At 34.7% G+C, this 24,815-nt stretch overlaps 1 protein-coding gene across 1 annotated transcript; it reads left to right on the plus strand.

Moving 5' to 3' along the window:
• The first annotated feature begins 20,596 nt into the window (after positions 1-20,596).
• On the plus strand, positions 20,597-23,860 carry LOC132644911 (probable pectinesterase 53). Its single transcript, XM_060361575.1, has 5 exons — positions 20,597-21,108; positions 21,596-21,785; positions 22,803-23,006; positions 23,195-23,430; positions 23,517-23,860. The coding sequence occupies exons 1-5, from the start codon at positions 20,720-20,722 to the stop codon at positions 23,668-23,670; spliced, it is 1,173 nt and encodes a 390-aa protein (XP_060217558.1). The 5' UTR covers positions 20,597-20,719; the 3' UTR covers positions 23,671-23,860.
• The last annotated feature ends 955 nt before the right edge of the window (positions 23,861-24,815 follow it).

A 24,815-nucleotide genomic window follows, 5' to 3' on the forward strand; every position in this document is an offset into this window, starting at 1 on the left:
CTAGCATTCTTCTTTAGTCATACCTCGGTGGACCACATATCTAACTCACAATTGGCATAGTCTATACGGGCATAAATTCTCAAATATAAGCTCATTTGTATGATTATCATCAACTCTGCCCCATATATGTATACAAGCCCACAGGGCTACAAAAAAAAAAAACGATATATAAGATATGAACCAATGAGGTTATGAGACGTCTAACTGTACACACACATGTCTGCGAGCCTCTATAACAAATGTTAGAAGTCATAAAGACGGGACAGGACCCTACCATGCCCAAACATGTACACAAAAGAGTAATACCAATAGACTGCAGCTCCGAAGCAAATGGAGAGCTCCTGAGACTCCGTGGATGAGGCTCCTAGGGATATGATCTGTCTCTCTGCCTACCTGCGGGCATGAACGCAGCGTCCATGAGCAAAAGGACTTCAGTACGAATAATGTACTGAGTATGTAAAGCATGAACAACAACATAATAAAGACATGAGGAGCATGAGATAAAAGAGATAACTTGTGCATCTGATTGCCTCTTAAGGCGGATATCACACATGCTTAGCCTTTTTTAAAAAAAAACATCTTATATATACACATATAGTATACTGCCAGACCATATAGGTGCGGTGTTATCATCACATCATCATTATCCTGCGTCCGGGTATCCCGCTTCCGGGACGATATCATAAGTTGCCCACTGCAGTAGTGTGCGCATCTACGTGCCTGTCCGACCGACTATAGCGCGGCATGGTGTGAGAAAATACATACATATATATAAAGCATGCACGAGAGCCCAAATAAAACGTTACTACTCGATCGGAGTGACGTAAGGTCGGTAAACCTCCGATTTCTATTATGGAATCATCATCATCGCCATATCCCACCTTGAAAGAACAATTATTATAAGATGGGATCAACAACAATGAATACAATCGATAATCATGTGACAAACTCAATAGTATCATGAGAACATTAAGAACTTCAAGCTTTGGCATTTCTAGAATTGAAATCATCATCATACCTGTTATCATTATCATCACAAGGATCATTATCAACTATATCATAAGAATCATGAAAATTATGGGCTTCTAGTGTTTCTAGGAATAGGAATGTTGTAGATATCATGTGCAGGTTGACAACTATGGAATCATGCCTTTAGAAAGAAAAGGGTTAGCCTTACATACCTTCACGTCTTCTTAACTACTAACATTTTCCTTCAAAGCCCGTAAAATCTACATTCAAGAGGATTCATAACAAGGTTAAGTCTTGAAAACATGCTTAAGTTCAAACTAGAGCAACTAAAAGGCTAACGGAATTTGGGCAGCACTTCCCCTATTTTATCAATTTCCAACATATTGCAAAACAACTTCCAAACAACAATAACAACATCCATAATATCATAATCAAGAAGTTATATTCAAATTAGTCTCAAATTTAACCAAAGTCCTTTTTTCAAGTTCACCTCGTAGTCATCTTCTTCAACTTAATACCTCACGACTTCTCTATCCCTATTTTCTTGACTTTAAGACTTATTAAACCTCTAAATCAACTCAACATTCGCAATAAGATGAAGAACATACCTTGTATTTGAATAACTTCCACTCACACAACTTATTTCAAGGCCAATTTCACCATAACTCCATATAGAAACAAGAACAAACACCTTTCTATAAACTAGTTGAGGATTTAGGGGTTTGATCCTTTCTTAATTTGATTTGGGGTGCCGGGAAAGACAAAGACGGGATTTCAACATAAAAAGCGGTGGATGAACGGTAATGGCTGGGGAAGGGGGCAAGTATATCCTTTTGTTCTCAGTTCGTGGGAATTGCTTCCATTACTAACCAGAGGGAGCTTAGAGAGACTTTAGGGATTTATTTTGGGTGAAAATTAAAGCCTACGTCATGAAAAAGACTATTTAAAAGCTCAGGAAAAAAAATACCACCGACTCAAATTTCTGAAAATTTCGGGCAAAGCACGGGTTACTATTCATCCCGTACTTAAAAGTACGGGTTACTGTTCATCCCATACTTTGGAGGAAAAAATTTCAATTTTCTGAAAATTTTGGCAAAATACGCCCAAAATGTACGGGACATACATTTTTGTACGGGTCGTACTTCACTCCGTACTTCACAGAAATATGATCTGTCAGTTGCATTGAAAAAAGACTCGTCGAACTTCAATTTACATAGGTTATGCATTCCATAACTCCTCATATCCTAGGAGATATGTCTCTTTGAATTTGGACCAAAAAATCCTGTCCAAAATTCTGCCAAGTTTTTCCAAATTTTAAACAAACCTAATTTCTTCGATTCGCTTGATCCCGCAACCTTTAAATACTTATCTAACAATTATTAAAAGTCGTCCTTAACCTTATAATGGTATCATAGCCTCTTTAGACTCACGTTAGTTTTCTTACGACGACGCGAAAATTTACGAGGCGTAACACTAGTAGGCTGCTTCATCAGCGATTGCACAGGGACGCTCCATTTGTTCCGGAGCTGCGGTTTAGTTGGTACTATTCTTTTCTGTACATATATGGATATGAAGGCGTCCTGTCCCGTCTTTATGATGTTATGCACTCCATGTAGGGGCTCGTAGATGTTATGATGTATATAGTTAGATGCTCTATAAGTTTATCGGTTCATAGTTTGTATATTATTTTTGGTAACTTTGTCGGCTTGTACGTATGAGCATAGTTGATGGTGATTATATAGTTGTGCATATATTTATTGAACTCGTGTCTCTTACAGTTTATGATATTTATGAGTTAGCTATGTAGCCCATCTAGATATGATTATGAGGTAGATGTTAGGAGGTGCTCGGTAGGTTAGCTCCGGGTGCCCTTCGTGGCCCTCTATTTGGGTCGTGGCATTAAATGATCAACAAGTTCTGAAACAAAAATTAAATTTAATGTTAAATCCGGAATGTAAAGGACATCCTTCAACTATATCCTATTATTTAGCCTGGTTATTCCTTCTCTTGTGGCCACCGAGCTACTTCCATCCGGAAGCCCAATCGGACAATTAGGAATGTTGTGCTGATCGCTCAGTTCCTCCAAATTGCCTGTCACATGGTAGGTAGTTCCGAAGTAAATAATCCAGAATGAGTTTTCGGTCTTACTATTCATTTTGCCATTCTGGTTTATTCCTTAAATTCAAAATGTGAATCACAGTCTTCCGGATCTCGTCGCTCAATTATAAGATAATCTCCTGCCTTTGGTCACTAGTCTTGTCTCCGCTTGAGTTCCTTCTTTTGCAACCACGACGTTAGCTCGGTAGTTGCCTTTTCCAAGACCGGATCCCGGTCCACCCCTCTACTGTTATTGCTGTACTTGTCTTCTTCCCCCAATTTTTCATCTGCTTTTTTATTTGTGGGCCACCAATACGGATAATGAATGAGTCGAAAACATTCGTCCACAACGTGTTCGAATCTCTTGCAGTGTTTGCAGAATGCACCATCATTTTTCCCTTCACCTTGATCACGGTAAGGGTTTCTCTTGTATGGCAAAAGTCATGGTTTCACTCTGGTCCTCCATTTTCCGTAATCCTCTCACACACTCTTGCACCAGCTTCGAATAGACCTTGTTTAATGATGGTAATAATTCTTGGGCTAGTATTTTTGACCTCACCGATTCATACATTGCCTCATCCAATCCCATGAGGAAAAGATGCATTTTTTCTTCTTCTCTTTTGTCTTCTAGAACCGTTCTTAGATTGCATGTGAACTTTCCGCACATACAAGTTGGAATCTGTTTGTAATTCATCAATTCCTCCACAATCTTAGTGTGTTTTCCATAGTAATCCACTATAGTCCTTCCCTTCTGCTTGTACTCCGCTAGTTCCACCTTTAGTTGTTGCATCCGAGGGCCGTTAATAACGGCAAACCGCTCTCGGATGCTCGTCCATAATTCTTCCACTTCCTCTTTATGTGAAATCATTGAGCGAAGCGTTGATTCTATGGTGTTGCAAATCCACGACACCAACAGTGAGTTCATAATCCACCAATCTTCCAAGTCCAGCTAGGCTTCATCCGACTTTTTAATTGTAACGTCGACGAAGCCGAACTTCTTTCTTGCTCTTAGGTTTGTCCTTATGGATCTAGCCCATTCTTCACAATTCTCACCCTTTAATTGTACTTGTGTCATCACAATTCCAGGGTTATCATTCGATGTAATGTCGTAAGGAGAGATTGTTTTTCGTTGGATTTTGTTTTCTTCACCAGCAATTCTTTTGCCTTATTGTTGGTTACTTTACAGTCGCCTGCCATTATTTTAGGATTTTGGTGTTCTTTCTAACGTGACTCTGATACCATTTTAAAATCGAGACAGGGACGAGAATTTAGAGAGACAAGAATAATCGGAGAATTCTTTCTGCTTTGTATTCATCATAATGACATTCTTATGTAGAAGGTCCTCCTTCTCCTAGTCTAATAAGGTAAACATATTCTAATAGGACTACACGTCCTATATTACCATAATTAAAATTTCACCATAAATAAAACTATCACAATTAGACTAGACTTGGGTTCCATACAATTTTTAAGAAATTACAATCCAAATTCAAACCAAATCGTTAAGGTTGGCTTAGTTTGAAGTTTGATTTTGGATTAATTAGTTTGGTTTGTTCGATTTCTTGATTTGTGCCTATAAATTGGATGTTTCCTTTTTCTCACTGATATGAACATTCAATTAAATATTTATACACATTATTCTTGATAAGTTCTTGTTCCCAATACAATAATCCAAATAAAGTTTAGCCTTTGTCTCGAGTGTCTCGGTATCTCGATACTAAAGGATAAAGTGATGAGGGTGAGAGAAAACTATCTTTGAAACTTCTATATTTCTTTAAGTGGACTAATATGATATTGAACGATTTAACTTAGAAATGTTGACAAATATATTGCAGTCATGGAAACTATAGACACCGAATTATCCAAGAATTAAGCTTGGTAACTAAAGTTCATCCAAGAATTAAGCTTGGTAACTAAAGTTCATCAAGTCTTTCAAAATAGAAAAAGAAGTACCAAGAGGTGAATATTCTCACTCTGATTTCACTTAATGACTCCTCAATGACTCATAAAGTACTTAACATAATCCTCTATAGCCAGAAAATGGCAAGTCCTCGAAAACTTTTATTTTTGACAAATCTTCTGTCAAAATTAAATTGATTCTACAATCAAATCTAAAGGTACTTTTCTCTTTTTTTTTTTTTTTTTTTTTTGAGTGAGGGTGATTGTAATTAAATTGGAAAACATCTAAACTTTTGAGAAAGATTGAGGGTGAATGTACATCTTAATGCGTATTGTGCCAAATTTCATCCAAACATTTAAGGAAGGTTAGAGGTAAAATTAGATCCCTGATGTAGATCCTCAATGTGTATTTGCCAAACTAATGAGGAATTCAGAGATCACATGATTGTAAATTGCACATTCATTACAGAGTTGTGGTGTAGAAAAATGAATTGGCTTCAAATGCAACCCCATGGGATAAGCAACTGGCAGGCTCATTTGTAATGGTGCATCAAACAAGGTAAAGGAAAGTCTCAGAATGCATAAGTGTTCAAAATGATTTATACAAAACTGATTCATGCCATTTGGTTGGAAAAGAATCAAAGAGTTTCTAAGAAAAGAAAAAAGAATGTAACGCTATAGCTAGGGAAATGGCTTATAATTTAATGTGAGGGCCCCTAATAGGATCAAAAGGAACTACAACCCTTTTGGTTTTGATAAGCTTAGTTTCGGTTTTGATGTAGTTGATTGAGGTGAGAGTGAGTAAAAGAAATCTAGATATCGATGTGATGATTGAGCTATGGTATTGTACAGTTTTACTTGGTAATTAAATAGAATGCTTAGTTACCAAAAAAAAAAAAATGAAGATCGAAGGTGATTTGGACTAGGTTGAAATCAACAAGAAAAATGTCACTTTAATGATGTATATCACATGTTTATTGGTGTATATTGCACGCGAGTTTTCATGGATATACACATATATACATGATATGCAGACATGAATATATAGGAAAGATATACATAGATATACAAGGAGACATGCACGAATAAACAAGTGGATACACACGGATATACACTGACAATAAAACTTATGTCACACATTCTCCGCCGCACTGCCACCATAAAATCACCATAGCAGCCATTCATTCTGCCATAACAATACAAAACACCATTTTAATAAAAAAAAAAAAAAGACATGAGTGATGTTCAAATACTCGTCATCCACGATTTACCTCTTTCTCTTTACCTGAAGTCGTGGCTTATGTTGGGGAGCCAGGTAGAAGAAGGAGAGTCCAACAGTTTCAAGGATGTGCTTTAGTTGAAACAAGGTAGTATTTGCAGGATGTTTTACAATTATATGGTTGTTATAAAATAAAGGCTATAAAGTAAATACATCAAAAACAAGAATATAGAATGAGATTGATATATTATTCAACCTTTAACTTAAGAGAGATTTCATTGTATATATATTTTTTTACAAATGAACTACTATTTATAGGAGAGAAATGCTTGATGGCCGAGCAGTAAGCGTGGCTTGGTGGCTAAGGAATCTTGCCATCCAAGTTTACTGAGGACATCCAATTTACAACACTCCCTCTTGGATGTGCATTAATTAGATGATGTGCCTCATTAAAACCTTATTAGAAAAAATTAGTGGGAAAAGTCTTAATGAAGGGAAAAGAGTACACATATCTAGTAATACGCTTTAAGAGCTGCCTCATTATAAACCTTAACAGGAAAACCCAATGGGATAAAATCTTGGTTAAGGGAAAAAGAGTACAGCGCGTATTTACTCCCCCTGATGAAAACCAAACTTCAGATGTCGAAGTCTTCGCATTCCAATATTGAATATCATCTTCTCAAGAGTTGAAACTGGCAAAGATTTGGTGAACAAATCTACATGATTGCCACTTGAACGGATTTATTGCACATCAATATTACCTTTCTTCTGGAGATTATGTGTGAAGAATAACTTTGGTGAAATGTGCTTCGTTCTATCTCCTTTTATGAAGCCTCCTTTTAATTAAGTTATGCATGCAACATTGTCTTCGTATAATACTGTGGCTATTTTTGTATCATACTTCAAGCCATATCTTTCTCTGATGAAATGTATTATTGATCTCAATCACACACACTCTCTACTTGCTTATAGCTATTATCTCAGCATGATTCGAAGAAGTAGCAACAATTGACTGCTTTGTAGATCGCCATGATATAGCAGTACTTCCGCATGTAAACAGATAGCCTGTTTGAGCTTTATGTGGATCAGATAAATAACCTGCATCTGTATAACAAACAAGATCTGCACTACTATTCTTAGTATAAAACAGACCCATGTCAATAGTTCCCTTCAGATATCGCAGTATATGCTTAATTCAATTCCAATGTCTTCGTGTGGGAGAAGAGCTATATCTTTCTAGCAAATTAACAGAGAATGCTATGTTAGGTCTTATAGCATTAGCAAGATAAATAAGTGCACCAATTGCACTAAGATATGGTACTTCATGACCAAGAAGCTTTTCATTTTCTTCTTGAGGTCAGAATGGATCTTTACTCGTTTCAACTAAGCGAATAACCATTGGAGTACTTAATGAATGCACGTTGTACATGTAAAATCGCTTTAATTTTTTTCCGGTATAAGAAGATTGATGGATAAAGATCCCGTCTGCTAAATTTTCAATCTGCAAACCAAGACAGAGTTTTGTTTTTCTGAGATCTATCATCTCAAATTCTTTCTTTAAATATTCAATCGCCTTTTGGAGCTCTTCTAGAGTTCCAATTAGGTTTATGTCATTAACATAAACAACAAGTATAACAAACTCTGATTTTGTTTTCTTAATAAAAATATATAGACAAATGGCATCATTTATATAACCTTCATTTATCAAGTACTCAGTGAGGCGATTATACCACATGCACCCTGATTGTTTTAAACCATATAATGATCTTTGTAATCTAATTGAATACATCTATCGATACTTTAAACTAATTGTTTCAGGTATTTTAAACCCTTCAGGAATTTTCATATAAAATTCACTATCAAGTGAAACACAAGGTAAGTTGTAACCACATCTATCAGATGTATTTCAAGGTTTTCATGTACAGCTAAACTAACGAGATATCGAAATAATATTCCATCCATAATGGGTCAATATGTTTCTTCATAGTCAATACCGAGTCTTTGAGAGAATTCTTGTGCAACAAGGCGTGCCTTGTATCTCACAATTTCATTTCTATCATTCCTTTTCCGCACAAAGACCCATTTGTGGATAGCTGATTTTACACCATTAGGCGTTTGAATACCGGTCCAAATACCTCACGTTTAGAAAGTGAATTCAATTCTGATTGAACTGCTTCTTTCCATTTTGGCCAATCATAGCATCGTCGATATTCTTCGACAAATTAAGGTTCCTGATCCTCAATGTCTTTCATATTATTCAATGAAACATTAAATGCAAAAACATTATCCACCATAATCTTCGATCGATTCAAAAGAACTTAATTATAGTTCTTTACTTACTTGAGTCTCAGGTTCCCTGTTATCTTCAGGAGTATCAAGATTAATCAGATCTTGAATATCTTCATGATATTCTTTCATAGTGCCATTATGATCATTTTTTGTGTTTCTTTTTCTAGAATTTTTATCCTTGGAACCTAACGGTCTACCATGCTTCAGGCGTGTATGAGATTCAGAAGCTATGGCATTAGTAGATCCCTTTGGGACATCAATTCGGATAGGCATATCTCTGCAGGGATATGTGACTTAGTTATTATTTTCAAATCAATAAATGCGTCTGGCATTTGATTTGCTATGGATGATCTTCTGGATCTCCTGTTCACATATAGGGGCACGTGGATCAAAATGAGCTAGTGATGAAACTCTCCACACAATTTCTCTTTTGATTTCTTCTCTCTCCCCTAATTGTGAGAAATTTGTTTCATCAAATCGAAAATCTGTAAATCGACCAGTGAATAAATCTCCAGTTAATGGCTCAAGGTAGCGAATAGTGGAGGGTGATTCAAACGCAATATATATTCCTAACCTTCTTTGGGGGTCTATCTTAGTGCGCTGTGGTGGTGCTACCAGCACATATACAATACAACCGAAGATTCGGAGATGAGTAATATTTAGTTCAAGGCCAAATACTAATTGTGACGGGGACTATTTATTATAATGAGTAAGTCTGAGACGAATAAGAGATGTTGCATGTAAAACAGCATGACCTCAAAAGATAGTGGGCAACCGTGTTTTCATAACTAGTGGTCTTGTAATCAATTGTAGGCGTTTAATAAATGACTCAACAAGACCATTTTGGGTATGAATATGAGCTACATGATGTTCAACTTTAATCCCAACTGATAAACAATAATCATCAAAAGCTTGAGATGTAAATTCCCTGACATTATCGAGGCGTATAGCCTTAATGGGATAATCTGGGAAATGTGCCCTTAAGCATATTATTTGTGCCAACAATTTCACAAACACCAGGTTGCGAGAAGATATGAGGCACACATGAGACCATCTAAAAGATGTGTCTATTAGGACCATAAAATATTTGAAAAACCCACCAGGTGGATGAATAGGTCCACATATATCCCATGTATATGTTCTAGAAAGACAAGGGATCCAATGTCAACTTTCATTGGTGTCACTACCCAACCAGAGGGCCATGATGGGTACCCGGAACTAACCCACCGAACACCTATTAACATACTTCTCGTAATCATATCTAGGTGGATCACTTGCCTAACTCACATTTATCATAAACCGTAAGAGGTAAGAATTCAATAGATATATGCACGTCTATAATAACATCGTCGACTATGCCCAATTGGACAAGCCGACAAAACTACCAAAATGATATACAAAATGTGAACCGATGAGGTTACATAACATCTAACTATATACATCTGTATGCGAGCCTCTACATGGAGTACGTAATATCATAATAGACGGGACAGGACTCCGCCATGCCTAAGTATGTACACAAAAGGATAATACCAACTAACTGCAACTCCGGATCAAATTGAGCCCTTCTATGCAGTCACTGATGAAACAACCTAGGGGTCTGATCCGTCTCCTTGTCTACCTGCGGCATGAACGCAGCGTCCACAAACAAAAGGATGTCAGTACGAACAATATACTGAGTATGTAAGGCATGAGTAGCAACATAATGAAAATATGAAGATAACATAAGATAAGGAGGACAAGTTATACCTCATAATACCTCTTAAGATGACTGTCATGCATACTGAACCTTTCTCTAACGGAAACATATCATACATATACATACCATGATACCATACCCGGCCATATAGGCTCAGTGTCACCCATACCCGGTCATAATAGGACTCGATGGTGTCCATAACCGGCCATAACAGGGCTCGGTGTTGTCCATACCTAATTGCAGTGCCGCGCGCAATAGATATCATACCCGGCCATATAAGCTCGGTATCACAACATTGTTATGTATATAAGTAAAAGAAACATCACGATCATAAGTAAAAGGAACATCACCATCATCATCACTATATCTCTCCTTAGAAGGTCAACTGCCATAAGACGGGATCAACAATGATGGGCAAAGCTATATATATATATATATATATATATATATATATATATATATATATATATATATATATATATATATATATATATATATATATATATAACATACATGCGTATCCAAATGAGGCATTACAACTCTATCGGGGTGACATAAAGTCGGTAAACCCCCGATTTCATATTATTGAATCATCCTCCTCCTCATTATCATTATCATCAACAATATAGAGAATATTTGTCAACAATATCATAAGAACTTTGAGAATCATGAGCTTCTATCGTTTCTAGGAAATAGAACGTCATGGATATCATAGATGGATTCACTATGAGGAAATCATGCCTTTAGAAAGAAAGGTTAGCCTTAACATACCTTTATGTCTTCTTAACTACTTAAAGTTATCCTCTAAAGCCCGCAAAATCTAAATTCAAGAGGATTCATACTAAGGTAAAGTCTTGAAAACACTCTTAAGTTCAAACTAATGTAGTTAACGAGCTAGTGGAAATTGGGCAGCACTTCCCCTATTTTATCAACTTCCACCAAATTAAAAATCAACTCCCAAACAACAATAATAAAATCCACAATATCACAATCAAGAAATTATATTCAATTTAATCTCAAATTTAACCAAAAGCCCCTTTCAAGTTCATCTCATAGTCATCAACTTCAACTCAACACTTTATGACTCCGCCACTTTAATTCTTTTCCTTTCAAAGGGTTACTAAATTTTCTCATCAACTCAATCATGTACATAATAGGAAGAACATGCCTTATAATGGAGGAACTCCATATTATTCAACTCTTTCCAAGATCAAGTTCATCATCACCTTGAAGAGAAACAAGAACAATCACCTTCCATGGATTATCTTTGAGGTTTTGAAGTTAATCTTCTCTCTTGATGCTAAGGAAAGGTTGGAAGGTTATGGAACCTTCAAGAACTCTCTAGAAGTGTGGGGAAATAAGTGTGGGAGGTTGGCATGAAATGGGATCTTTTGGGATTTAAAAATGTGTCAAAATCGCTCCCCCGCATCACTTTGCGGTGGAGATGCTGCTCAGCATATTGGATATGCGGCCGCATCTCCCCTCCTCTCTTTAGGGAGGAGGTTGGGCAGTGAGGCCAGATATTTGGGTGAGTTTGCGGCCAATATGCTGCACAGAAAACTCAGTTTGCGGCCGCATATTGGTCCACAAACTTCGGTTTTCGCAAAAACGCATTCTTTTCTATTCGTTTGACCTCCAATCCTTATAGAACCTTCTTGGAACTTGCATAAAAATTCATTAACCATATAAGGGGCCCTATATCTCCCCCTCAAGGTAATTCTAAGAAATGTATAACTCAAATGATACGAAATCTTCCCAAAACATGACTCAAATTCCAATTTCTTCAACGAACTTACTTCTGCCAATTTATATGACTCCAAAACCTTAGGGTACACACTTAGAGTTACAAAATGGCCTCCTTAACCTTGTAATGGCCTCATGTACACTTTAGGCTTGCGTTAGTTTGCTCATAATGCAAATGGCACGAAATTTCCAAAGTATAACAGATGGCTTAGCTATCAATTTACTCAGATAACAAGCGGGGTGGGGGGGGGGGGGGGGATATGAAAATTTGCCACTTTCAAGAATCTTTAGGCTCTTAAGTGGATGCCCAATTGAATTTCAATAATTCGTCTCATTATTATTGATCCAGGGTAACCTATTCAGTCATGTCAAAGCACAAAAGTACTTGAATCATTAAACTTCTGATTTACAATTGAGTGTGCTTCAATTGTACTAATTTCTGCATAATACAGGCCAAAAGACAAAGTAAGTAATTTCTCCAAAATATATTTCTGGCCGGAGACATTCTTTGTACTTCCAAGATATCCATTATTTATTTCATTTAATGTCTCAACATGATACCTATTACGGCGAATATCTTTGAAACTTAACAAGTTTCTGGGGGATTTAGAAGAGAATAATGCATCTTCTATAACAAGTTTTCTTCCCTTAGGCAGAAATATAGTAGCTGTTCCAGAGCCTTCAATCAATTTCGAATTGCCAGAAATTGTACTAACATTTCCCCTTTTCCTAAGCAAATGAGAAAAATATTTCTCATCTTTGAATATGGCATGCGTTGTTCCACTATCAATTACACAAATATCTTCATGATTGGTCATTGATCCAAACAGAATTTGAGAAATTTCCATATGTTCTTCAAAATGAAAGAATAGACAAAGTGAACATTGAAGTAGATATTATATTAAACAAAGCATTACATAAACTTTATTTACATAACTATGGAAACAGAACTATATTAGCTAATAGTAACAACATGGATGAAAATATCTAAGTTATTACAGATCCATCACCGATCAGATGATCTAGTTTTTCTTCAGGGAGTTTAAAGAAATCAGCCACATCTAGATGTATGGACTCAACATCATCTTCAGAAATAAAATTTGCTTCGGCATTCTTTTCGGCCTTTTTTAGGGAGGCTTGATAAAGCTCAACTAGATGCTTTGGCGTACGACATGTACGTGACCAGTGCCCCTTTCATCCACATCGGTAGCAATTATTTTTTGAATTTTTCTTTTGCACAACTTCATGCTTTTCATCCTTTTTTTTACACTGTTGGTTGTGAAGGGTACTATTTGGTGCAAGACGGCTATCATGATTAAAATTCTTCCTCGACCACGGCCATGACCACGACCTTTTCCACGCCTAGAATGGTGAAAGTTTGCTTTATTCACTTCAGGCAATGGGACAGTTCCAGTAGGTCGATTATCATGATTTTTCATTAATAGTTCATAATGTTGTTCAGCCGCTAGAAGATGTGAAATTAGTTTAGAATATTTCTTGAGCCTCATTTCTCGATATTGCTACTGCAGGAGCATGCTCAAGGCTGGGAAAGTGGAGAATGTTTTTTCCAGTATATCATGATCATTGATATTTTCACCACATAATTTCAACTGAGAAATAATTTTAAACATGGCAAAATTATACTCATAGATAGATTTAAAATCTTGTAGCCTCAAATGGATCTAATCAAAACGTGTTTGTAGAAGCACGGACATCTTTAGGTGGTCATATCTATCTTTTAAATTATTCCACAACATAAGAGGATCTTTAACAGTGAGATATTCCAGTTTCAAGCTCTCATCAAGGTGCTAGCGGAGGAATATCATTGTCTTCTATCAGTCCTCCCTCAATTATGACTATTCCTAAAATCTTGAATTAATAAATGGTAACGTATTAATTGGAAGTATTCCTTCCCAAAATATCTCTCTCACTCCTAGGCTATCGTGGGGTCACACTATGTAGGAAAGAAAAGCCAAATTTTTATTGATATATATTTTTTCATTTAGAAATGACCTTTATTATAAATAGATACCTTTCAAACTAAAAACTACAGACATATAGGGAATATTAGCAAATGAATATCTAGTATAAACCCTACTGGAAAAAATGATTTTCCCAAAAAACAAAAGTCAGATGCATAGGATTGTTAGCTCGTTTTAAATTTATTTTTTCCCCTCCTTTTGATTTATATTCTTTTACTCTTCACTTTGATGCAATTATCTTTTTGTGACTAAAAGAAAACTATTAAGAAAAATGCATGAATATTCATATTAACTTGTAACTATTATTCGCACTTCAGCATGAAAACTATTCTTGTAACTTTTATACCATAAAAAAAAAATATCAAGTATATTGTAATATTACATATGGTATATAATATCAAGTATATTGTACTATTGTATACTTTATATTATATTAAATATACTATATACAACATATAACATTGGTATAATATTAAGTATTGTGCTATTGTATACATTATAATATTATTATTTTATTTGGACAGTTACATTAATTCTCTCTCATGTCTTTTTCATATTTGAAAGAAAGAGAAAGTAAAAAGTATATGAATTAATAGTAGTAACTCTTAAAAATATGTGTTATAAAGATATTACAGAATCTAAAAAGTTGTAAACTATGTAAATAAATTGAAGAAAAATTTTATGTGATTGAAAAATTGGAATAAATTGAAGATTTTATTTTTCCAATACCAAACCAAATCAAATTAAACCACTAGTCGGTGTACAAAGAAAACCAACAAACCGCACCAAACCGATAATCCGAATCAAACAGAGAAAAAAACCCGACTATTGGTTTGGATTGACTTGGTTTGGTATTGGAAAAAAAAAACCCGACCATAATTGGTTTGATTTGGTTTTAACTAAAAAAACTTAAACCGAACCAAATCAACCCGACATTACATGTATATAATTTTTTAAAGTATTTTATACATAAAAACATTTATTTATAATGTAACTTATATATATCTCTTAAACTTTCATAGTTTTTGTCTTTTATATTATTTCAAGCTTGGACTTAAAATTTGAATGCCCATAAGTTTATATCCCATTGATGTTAGTAACTCAGATCAATACTAATGCTAAAAAAAAAGAAATCAATTCTAACACTAGGAATAACAATAATGTCAGATATTTATTCTTAATTTTGCATTAGTCTAAACAATGAAAATACATAACTTATTTAAGTTTTTCTTTACTATTTGGTCATGTAATTAATACTTATTACTTATTAGCTATACTTATTTTAGCATGACTTGGTATTTTTAGATTATATCATTTTCATAATGATTTCACTATTTTTTTTTGTTGAATATTTTAGTATAATGTCACCACTCATCTCACATTTTGTGTTGTTTTCTTAAGAAAAGAAACACCTTAATTAGATAGTTGTATCTTACTAGGACTAAAGAAATATTTGAAGCACAAGTTATATGTTTTGTATGAAGACTTTACCGCAAAACTCCGAATAACCTGAGAAAACTGCGGTTAAAAACCCGCCTTTTTTTTTTTGCTTGATTTGGTTTATAGATTTAAAAACCCGACAAAATTGGTTTGCTTTAGTATTTCCAAAACTCAAACCAACCCGATCCATGTACACCCCTAATTATGAGTTTTAAATTTGACAGGTGTTATGGAATGGAAAAAACGAGAGATAAAATCGAAGAGAAAAAGAATGAAAAATCTTTGTATTGATTCTTGCATTGAAAATAATAGCTTGTTTAGCCAAGCTTCTAAAAACACATTATTTTAAAAAGTACTTTTTCAAAAGTATTTTTCAAAAAAGTACTTTTGGCTAAAAGCAGTTTGTGTTTGGCCAATTAATTTAAAAAGTACTTTTGAGCAGCAATTAGTGTTTGGTCAAGCTTTTAGAAAGTGCTTCTATATATATTTTTCTCAAAAGTACTTTTCAAAAAAGTGTTTTTGGGCAAAAACTATTTTTTAGCTTCTGAAAAACTGATTCTGCTACTCCCCAAAAGTACTTATTTTCTCCCAAAAGCTTGGCCAAACATCTCATTTTTTTAAAATAAGTACTTTTGGGAAAAAATAAGTTTGGCCAAACAGGCTATAAGAGACTACATCACTATTTATAGAGAACTAAAATAAAAGGAAATATGTTATATTCCTTATAGATACTAAACTAAAAGGAAATTAAATATTATCTAATTAATGTAAATATTAAACTTAGAAGGAAAATAAATATTCTAAAACATTCCTAGACTAAAAGTAAAGTAAAAATTATATCATTAATGTAAACCGTAATATAGAAGGAATGTAAATTTGAACAACAGGTTCATTGATGAATTTCATGGCAATACCTATTTATCAATCATAAGGGCTGAAAATAGTTATTTGTGAATTTACCAGATTTTTTTCGGTCTTAGTAGGAGAAGATATCAATTAGTAAGTGAAATCGGTATTTTGTCGGTAGGAACTTTATTCCCCGGCAATGCCTTTGAAAACAAAAAAGGGAATTTTTGACCGAAGTAAGCTATTATTTAAATCAATAGCCCGTTTGGTTGAGTTTCTAAAATTAGTTTATTTTAAAAAGTGCTTTTCAAAAAAATACTTTGGGTGAGAAGCAGTTTGTATTTGGCCAATAAATTTTAAAAAGCTCTTTTGAGAAGCAATTAGTCTTTTACCAAACTTTTAAAAAGTGCTTTTGGGGAAAATATATTTTTTTTTGCTTCTGAAAAACTATTTCTCCTACTCCCCAAAAGCACTTATTTTCTCTCAAAAATTTGGCGAAACACCTCACTTTTTTTCCTTCAAATAAGCACTTTTTGAGAAAAATAAGTACTTTTGGAGAAAATAAGCTTGGCCAAACAAGCTATAATTCACCAAAGCAATATGTTTTTTTTAAAATTAATAGAAATAGAATAAACGTATTCTGCAACAACGTATTAGACATTATTTTATTAAAAAAAAAATAGAAGGCAAAAAAGTTAGTAGTTGACGGCGTTAAAAGATAACTCGTACTTGTGAAACGTTTTACCTTTAATACGTAACTGATAGTAACATATACTAATTGTCCCCTCATTTAAAAGAACGATGTTGCTTTGGATTTACCCAAGTTTGCTTTGGATTTACCCAGATTTAAAAGTTGTTAATCTGACAAAATTAAAATCAATTTTTGATAAAACTGAAACACATAAATGGATATTTAATATTTAAAACTAAATACTTAAGTGTCTAAAGTGCAAACAGCATACATTCCAGCAAGAATTACTTGAAGGTAAAAGAAAAGTTGAGAACGATCTTCATATGAATAAACGAACAACACCATGGTTGATATTATGTTTGTGTGTTATTACTTCTCCATCTTCGCCCCATTTGGGCTTTCGTACCCTTCTTCCCCTCTTATGTGGCGTTCACAAAGACCCAGCGATTGCGCACAAAAAAATAATTTCATCGCACTTTGTCATGAAATAAGAGACCAAATAGAAGGAACTAAAATCATTGTAGGTAAAGGAATCAAAATCTACTATGACTTTAGGCTAGTGATTTTCCGTGGTATTTTTTCTTATCTTCAATTGCAGTGTTAACTCACATAAAAAAAATAATAATAATAATGAATCAGTGATAATAATAATAATAATAATAATAATAATAATAATAATATCCTACAAGGAGAACCACACAATGGTATGAGTTTTGTCGAAGAAAGCAGGGCTTAAAGCGTTCATGGTTTGGACCGGTCTAAACAGTTTTTAGATCTGATTCTAAATATGACCAATCAGATTTGTTCAGATATGATAAGAGGTACAAAAAACTAAAAAATATATATTTAATGGCCTAAAGACTGATTCATATCTCTATTAAGGGCAAACAAATGAGGGGTTAGAATCGTTACTCTCAGTTACGTATTAAGGGTAAAACGGTACTCACAAGTACGAATTATCTTTTAATGTCATCAATCACTAACTTTTTTGCCCATAAGTTTTTTGGAATAAAATAATGCATAATATGTGAGAAAAGGACATAAATGGTCCCTTAACTATGCACTTAACGGTTTTGGTCCTTTAAGTTTGCCATAAGTTAACAAAAATGGTCCCTCAACTATGAGGGTTGGTTAAAAATAGTCCCTTAAGTATGCACTTAACAGTTTTGGTCTTTTAAGTTCGCCAAATGTTAACACTTTTAGTCTCCGACAAAATATTTATCGAACTCTGTTTGTTAGATTTGACGAGAATTATGAAAAAATTAGCGAGAACTCACATTTGGGTGTACACATTACTAAAGAAAAGGCCAAATACCTCAGGATAAAACCGACGGACATCAGTCGGTTATAGGGAAAAACAGAGGAAAAACCTACAGACTTGATAATGTCAGAAAATAGTGTCTCGGAACACAAAGACCGACGGACTCTGTTGATTAAAACTGAGGTAGTCTATCAGCTAAGTAAAATACACCAGACCTTAGAAATAAATTAGAAATAGCAGAAACTACAAAAATTATCACTACTAAAAACAAGCGAAAAAAACGATGGACGGAAATCGATGGATAAAATCGAGGGACACTATTTTTTATTTTTTTTAGCTTTTATTATTTTTTACGAAAACCAACGAACGTCCGTCGGTTATTTTCAAGGAAAATGCGCAGTTTTTTTTTTTTTTTTTTTTAAAGAATCACTATGATGGAAGATTTTTTTTTCGGGTTTTCAGTACAAATGAGTCTAGTGTATTTTACTTAGCCGATGGAGTCCGTCGGTACAGAGTCTGTCGGTCTTTGTGTTCCGAGACGCTATTTTCTGACATTATCAAGTCTGTAGGTTTTTCCTCTGTTTTTTCCTATAACCGACTGATGTCCGTCGGTTTTATCCTGAGGTATTTGGCCTTTTCTTTAGTAATGCGTACACCCAAATGGGAGTTCTCGCTAATTTTTTTATAGTTCTCATCAAATCTAACAAACAGAGTTCGATGAATATTTTGTCGAAGACTAAACGTGTTAACATTTGGCGAACTTAAAAGACCAAAACTGTTAAGTGCATACTTAAGGGACTATTTTAACCAACCCTCATAATTGAGGGACCATTTTTGTTAACTTGTGGCAAACTTAAAGAACCAAAACCGTTAAGTGCATAGTTAAGGGACTATTTTGAACCTACTCTCACGGTTAAGGGACCATTTATGTCCTTTTCTCCCTAATATGTTACTGTGAAATATATTTATTCTAAATTTTCAAAAAACATATTATTTTGGTGAATTGATTTAAGTAATAGCTTATTTCGGTCAAAAATTCAAAAAAAAATCTTTGTAAAATTTGAGAAAATGTTGAATATACGGTATGGGGTCCTGGTCCAGTAGTCCTAATTCCACCTAGTTGCAGGTCCTCTTCTCCACTATGAACATTTTGATTGTACGTACTTAATAGAATTTTATAGAGGCGTGGGGTATCCTTGAGGCCATTACACTATACTGAATACTGAATAGAGATTAGCATTATGGCTCGTCTCTGAAAGTCAAAAAACAAAATAAACTCTCACAAGTCACAACAATAAATAAATAAAATTAACACAAAACAAAAGCAAACCATTTTTCTAGTGCAAAACACCACTTTTAAGTTTTTAACAGCCTTAAATGAGAGGGTCCGAAACTAACTATGAAATGTAACGGGTTGGACATTTTTATCTCCTTTGTCTGCTAATACGGTACCCAGAGAACAAATTTCCTTAGCACTCGAATGGCAACACTGTCCATACAATTGCTATTTATCTGGACAAACAAGTTCTATTGGAATACAGCCAATTAGGTAGGTACAATGCGCAATATTCTCATCCCTCGTGCCCACTGATACATGGGGCTCTCCAAATTTTTGGCACTAAATTGAAACATGGCTTTGCATCACAACTGCGACCCAACACCTTAGTGGCGATCCTTATAGATTTGAGAGGGTAGGGACCCCCTATAATGCATTCCACACTATAATGCATTCCACACTAGCTAAGGAATACTTAAAAAGGCATGTTAGCAGGGTCCGGGAAAAGGCTGCACCTCAAGAAATGTGATGTAGACAACCAAACCTAATGCAAACATTACTGGCTATTCCCGCGACTCTAACTCGTGATCTATAGGTCATAGAGAGACAATTTTACTGTTACTCCAACTAATAGATATTTCATTTCATAAATGTCCCTGGACTTCCTTTCTTCTTTCTTTGCCAAGTTTTATTGTAGTTTATGTGTACCGACAGTAAATAAAATATTTTATATGTGCAATCATGTAGATTAATTTACAACTATAGGTAACCTTTTTATATTCAAATTATGTGTAACATGAACTCAAAGGTAGATTCGGGATTTAAACTTTAAAGTTCTTAGCACTGATGATGTCATTGCGTCTTTAAACATATGAATTCAGATCTACAATTCATTACAATTTTAATGGATTTTCATTCACAAGTTTATATTCTGCGTCAAAAGTATTGAGTTCATATGAACCCGATACCGTAACACGGCATCCGCCTCTCAATATGGTAAGTTGGTTAATAAAGTGAGAACATGTAAAATCACACCGAGAAATAAGAATGTAAATGATTCTTACTATAACTTTAAGTTATTAGGCTAGTTTGGTAAATGCAGCTCAAGATATGACCAAACCTAAACCACAATATTTTTCGTGTATCAATATATATACATATATATATGCATGTGATCATGCAAACACAAAGACAGTGCTTTGTATTTTTAGCTTACTGATATTGGATAGAATATTTAATATTTATTCTTCCACACTACCCGTTCCAACTAAACTTTAAGCTCATTGGCTGCCACACTTATTGATATCCATGGCATCAGCTTCTTCCACAATTATTCTGCTGCTCTTCCTTTCCGTGCAGCTGCCAGCGAGAAGCTTGTCTTTACAAAACAGGCCACAATTAGAAAAAGATAAGGGGCAGTTAGAGGAATGGATATCTTTAAATGTGAAGCACTACAACATAAAGAGAGCAGCCAGTTTGAAATGGATGCAAGAATCAGTCAGACACAAGAAACAAGAAGTTCCAGCTGATAGTAGCAGCCTGGATCCAAAGCTTAGAAATGCGGAGATGAACAAAATGATAATCGGTGTGAGTCAAGATGGAAGTGGCAATTTCAAGACCATTAAAGAAGCTCTTGCTAGCATTCCGCTCTATAACGAGCGTCGGGTCATACTAGATATCAAACCTGGAGTATATAGGTATCTATCTAGCTATATAATCACCAATGTTTGTAAAAAATATTTACACAATCAAATTACTCAACAATGAAAGATAGGTAGGTACATATGCTAAATTAACATGGTTTAGTAATGTGAAAAGAGTGTATTTTTATATTTGGACTATAAAGAATTTTTACACTATTATAATATTACTCCCTTAAAAGTAACCTACAAAAAATGGTAGTAAGTTACTTGGTCACAGTACAAATAAAAGTATGTTGATGACGAAAAATCTCTTACATTGTCACTGTACATATATAATTTATATTTATCCAAAAAATAATGTAAGTGACTTCTAATGACCTACCACATTAATTAAACTATAATAGCAGCGTGTTTAAAACTTTTACCCACTCTAAAATAAACAAATTATGAAGTATTTCTTGTTTATGGAGGTGAGTCAAGGAATATATGGCTTGGATGGAAATATAGAATATTATTTTGACGACTGTAAGTGAAATTGTAGGGAAAAGATTAATATCCCAAGAAGTTTGGCATTTGTGACATTTCGGGGCGATAGTAGCAACCCGCCACGGATCACAGGCAATACCACAGCTTCGGCCACTGGAACCCACGGCACGCCTTTAAAGACATTCCAAAGTGCTACTGTTTCTGTGAATGCTGATTATTTTGTGGCTATGGACGTCATTTTTGAGGTAAGTTGATTTCTCGTATGCTCACTCAACTAGTAGTTGTTGAAGCAATTAAATAATTTTTTGAGATAATAACTATTAATAGAGTAACTATTTGATAAATCAACCCTTATGTGTTCTTGTCCACTGGTACTGTTTTCGAAAAGTTTTTTTTTTTTTCGATTGGAAAAGTTGTTTACTAGACCAAAAATCACACAATAGTCAATAGGTCCATGACAGTGACACTGTTCTTAACTTTGTTTGTCACATGGGTTTTTTTACAAGTTTTTAGTTGAAAACGAAATACTAGTGACATAAAAAAACTTCCAACGGATAAAACAAAAAATGAAGAAGTGTTAGCATATGGTATTGTTTCTAATTTTTTGAAAAATACACTAGTATCTCAATCAAAGACGAGGGCAAATTGCAGTTTGCAGGTCCACTAACAAAAATGTCCTCTTTTCTTGTTGAACCAGAGGACGTGCTAAATTGTGAATATTTGTAATAGTAGTGCTATAACAATTAAGGAGTAAATAATACCCCTATTGATGGATTCAATTGAATCTCCTTTTTATCAAAAATTGTACTAAGCAATTAGATTAGGTAAAGGCAATTTCTTTAGTATATTTAGAAACTTTTGAATCCCCTCAAGTCCTTGACACAAGAAATTTTTTATTGTAGCGGTAAAGGTAGTTCAGAAATTTCTCTAGATTACCATTTGAATCTTTTGAATTCCCTTGCCAAAATTTCTGATTTTGCTGCTGGTGGCGCATGTAGATAATTAGTTAAGGGTTCAATCCAACTCAACATTTTTTTTCACGGAGGTTATATACACACACACTTGAATTTCAATGACAATTACTTTTACGAACCCATAAAAAATCAAAACTACAATGAATTCAGGGGTACAAATATAAAGATTGAACTCATCATATTTAATTTTGGATCGGCCTCTAGGAATCACAAATGTCAAGGTAGGATTTTGGCAATGTAGTATACCATAAATGAATTAAGGTATGATCTAGCACTTTGGTTTTGTAGAATACAGCACCCCATGTGGTTGGAAAGGTGGGAGAACAAGCAGTGGCACTGAGAATATCGGGGAACAAGGCAGCATTTTACAACTGCAGTTTCTACGGAAGTCAAGACACACTATACGATCACAAGGGTCTTCACTATTTCAACAATTGTTTCATCCAAGGCTCTGTTGATTTTATCTTTGGCTATGGCAGATCCCTCTATGAGGTCAGTTCATCCTTCCTCATTACATTTTATACATCGTATTTACATCTTCGTGCTATCAATTGGAGGGGCAGAAGGATTACTCATTAAGTCATTAAAACGTAACGTTACTAATTACTAGCAGAGAGAAATCCAAAAGGTTTAAGTCAATACTAATTAATTTACATCCGTCCATGGAAATTGTACAATAGAACTGCCAATTGAACTCGGTGGCAAAGAAAGTGGCGTCCCTAACGGCCCAGAAACGTACAAATTCGTCAATATTAAGTGGATTCTCCTTCAAGAACAGCGTCATAACAGGGACCGGTTCGGTCTATTTAGGCAGAGCCTGGGGTGATTATTCCAGAGTGATTTTTTCTTACACTTACATGGACAAGATTGTTCTTCCACTAGGATGGAATGACTGGGGCAAAACAATTCGAGACTCGTAAGTCCTTTCTTTCTATTTTTTTTCTTCCTTTTTTGGTGTTGTTGGTCTCTAAACTTGAAACACAATGTGCAAAATGGATGTAGGAGAGTTTACTATGGGGAGTACAGGTGCAGTGGACCAGGAGCCAACGTGACAGGAAGAGTGTCGTGGGCACGAATACTCACCGATGAAGAGGCCATGCCTTTTATTGGCACCTATTATGTTGATGGCAATTCATGGCTTATACATCCCTATTAGTATTCATTAAATTTGAACAATTTTAAGTACCTATTACCTATATATGTTGTGCATCAAGCATGAACTTTCTTATATAATACCGTTCCACTTTCCTTTGTTGTTGTGCCAAGGCCCAAGCCAAAAGCAGAACAATGTACTATAAGTTACATTTCTTCGATTTAACCGAATAAAGAATACATTGTGTGCCTCATTTTTATTGTAAAAGGTAGTGCAGCTTATAGTTAATTTGATTATTTTCTCCAAAATGTTAGCCTCCGGCACAAAATCCCCTGTTATTCGCATAGTATTTTTCTTCAAAGTTGCTGTAGACAATTGACATAATACAGTTAACAAGTTCAGATTTGGAAAAGGCGGAGACATAAACTGGTGTATAGAGTTGACAAAACGTCGGCCTTTCAATTCTCACATTCAAATTCATATCATAAATATGACTCTGCTTACATGTTTTTTGCAGTTTATGGACTAGGTTGGACACTAGGATCCATCTTCCATTTATTGACAATGACATTAGGTTTGATACTAGGATCAAAGCATGGATATAGAAACAACTTACATAACATATGCTAGTACAGTATACACTTGGAAATGTTTGTGTGAGATTCTTTATATGGGCCAAATACAACACTGAGATATGATCTTCCAGCTAGGGATATTCTCAGCGTCAAATATCCAGCCATAGTAATAGTAAGAGTAATCCTTTTTGCCAGAAACCAAACTCATGTAACTATTGTTATCGCCTGCTTCTAGATCATCAAAAATCAGCCTATCCTCTGTTCCTTCCAAATTGATCATGTCCTTGTGAGATCTGACAAGTGCTTCCAGCAGCAACACAAGCGATGCCATTCTTTAATTTGCGTTTTATTGTTGTATCAAAAGGCAAAAAGAGAGAGAAAGAGGGCACAGTACAAAGAAAAATGAATCTACCACTTTAAAATGTAAGTAGGCCTGCCCTGCAGTACCATATTCATGAGTTGATCATCAGAACTTCAACTACTCATTTTGCAACACGAAAAGAATTTGGACTCCCATAAAATTAAGTTTCTTTACCTACTTAAGTTAAACAAGTGTGGACGTTGCTTTTAACACTCTCTAACCAATTATTAACAAGCTGGTACTTTAATTTGCAAATGCCCCTTTCAGAGTTC

Source organism: Lycium barbarum, chromosome 6, assembly GCF_019175385.1.
Source record: "Lycium barbarum isolate Lr01 chromosome 6, ASM1917538v2, whole genome shotgun sequence".
Taxonomy (NCBI): Eukaryota; Viridiplantae; Streptophyta; class Magnoliopsida; order Solanales; family Solanaceae; genus Lycium; species Lycium barbarum.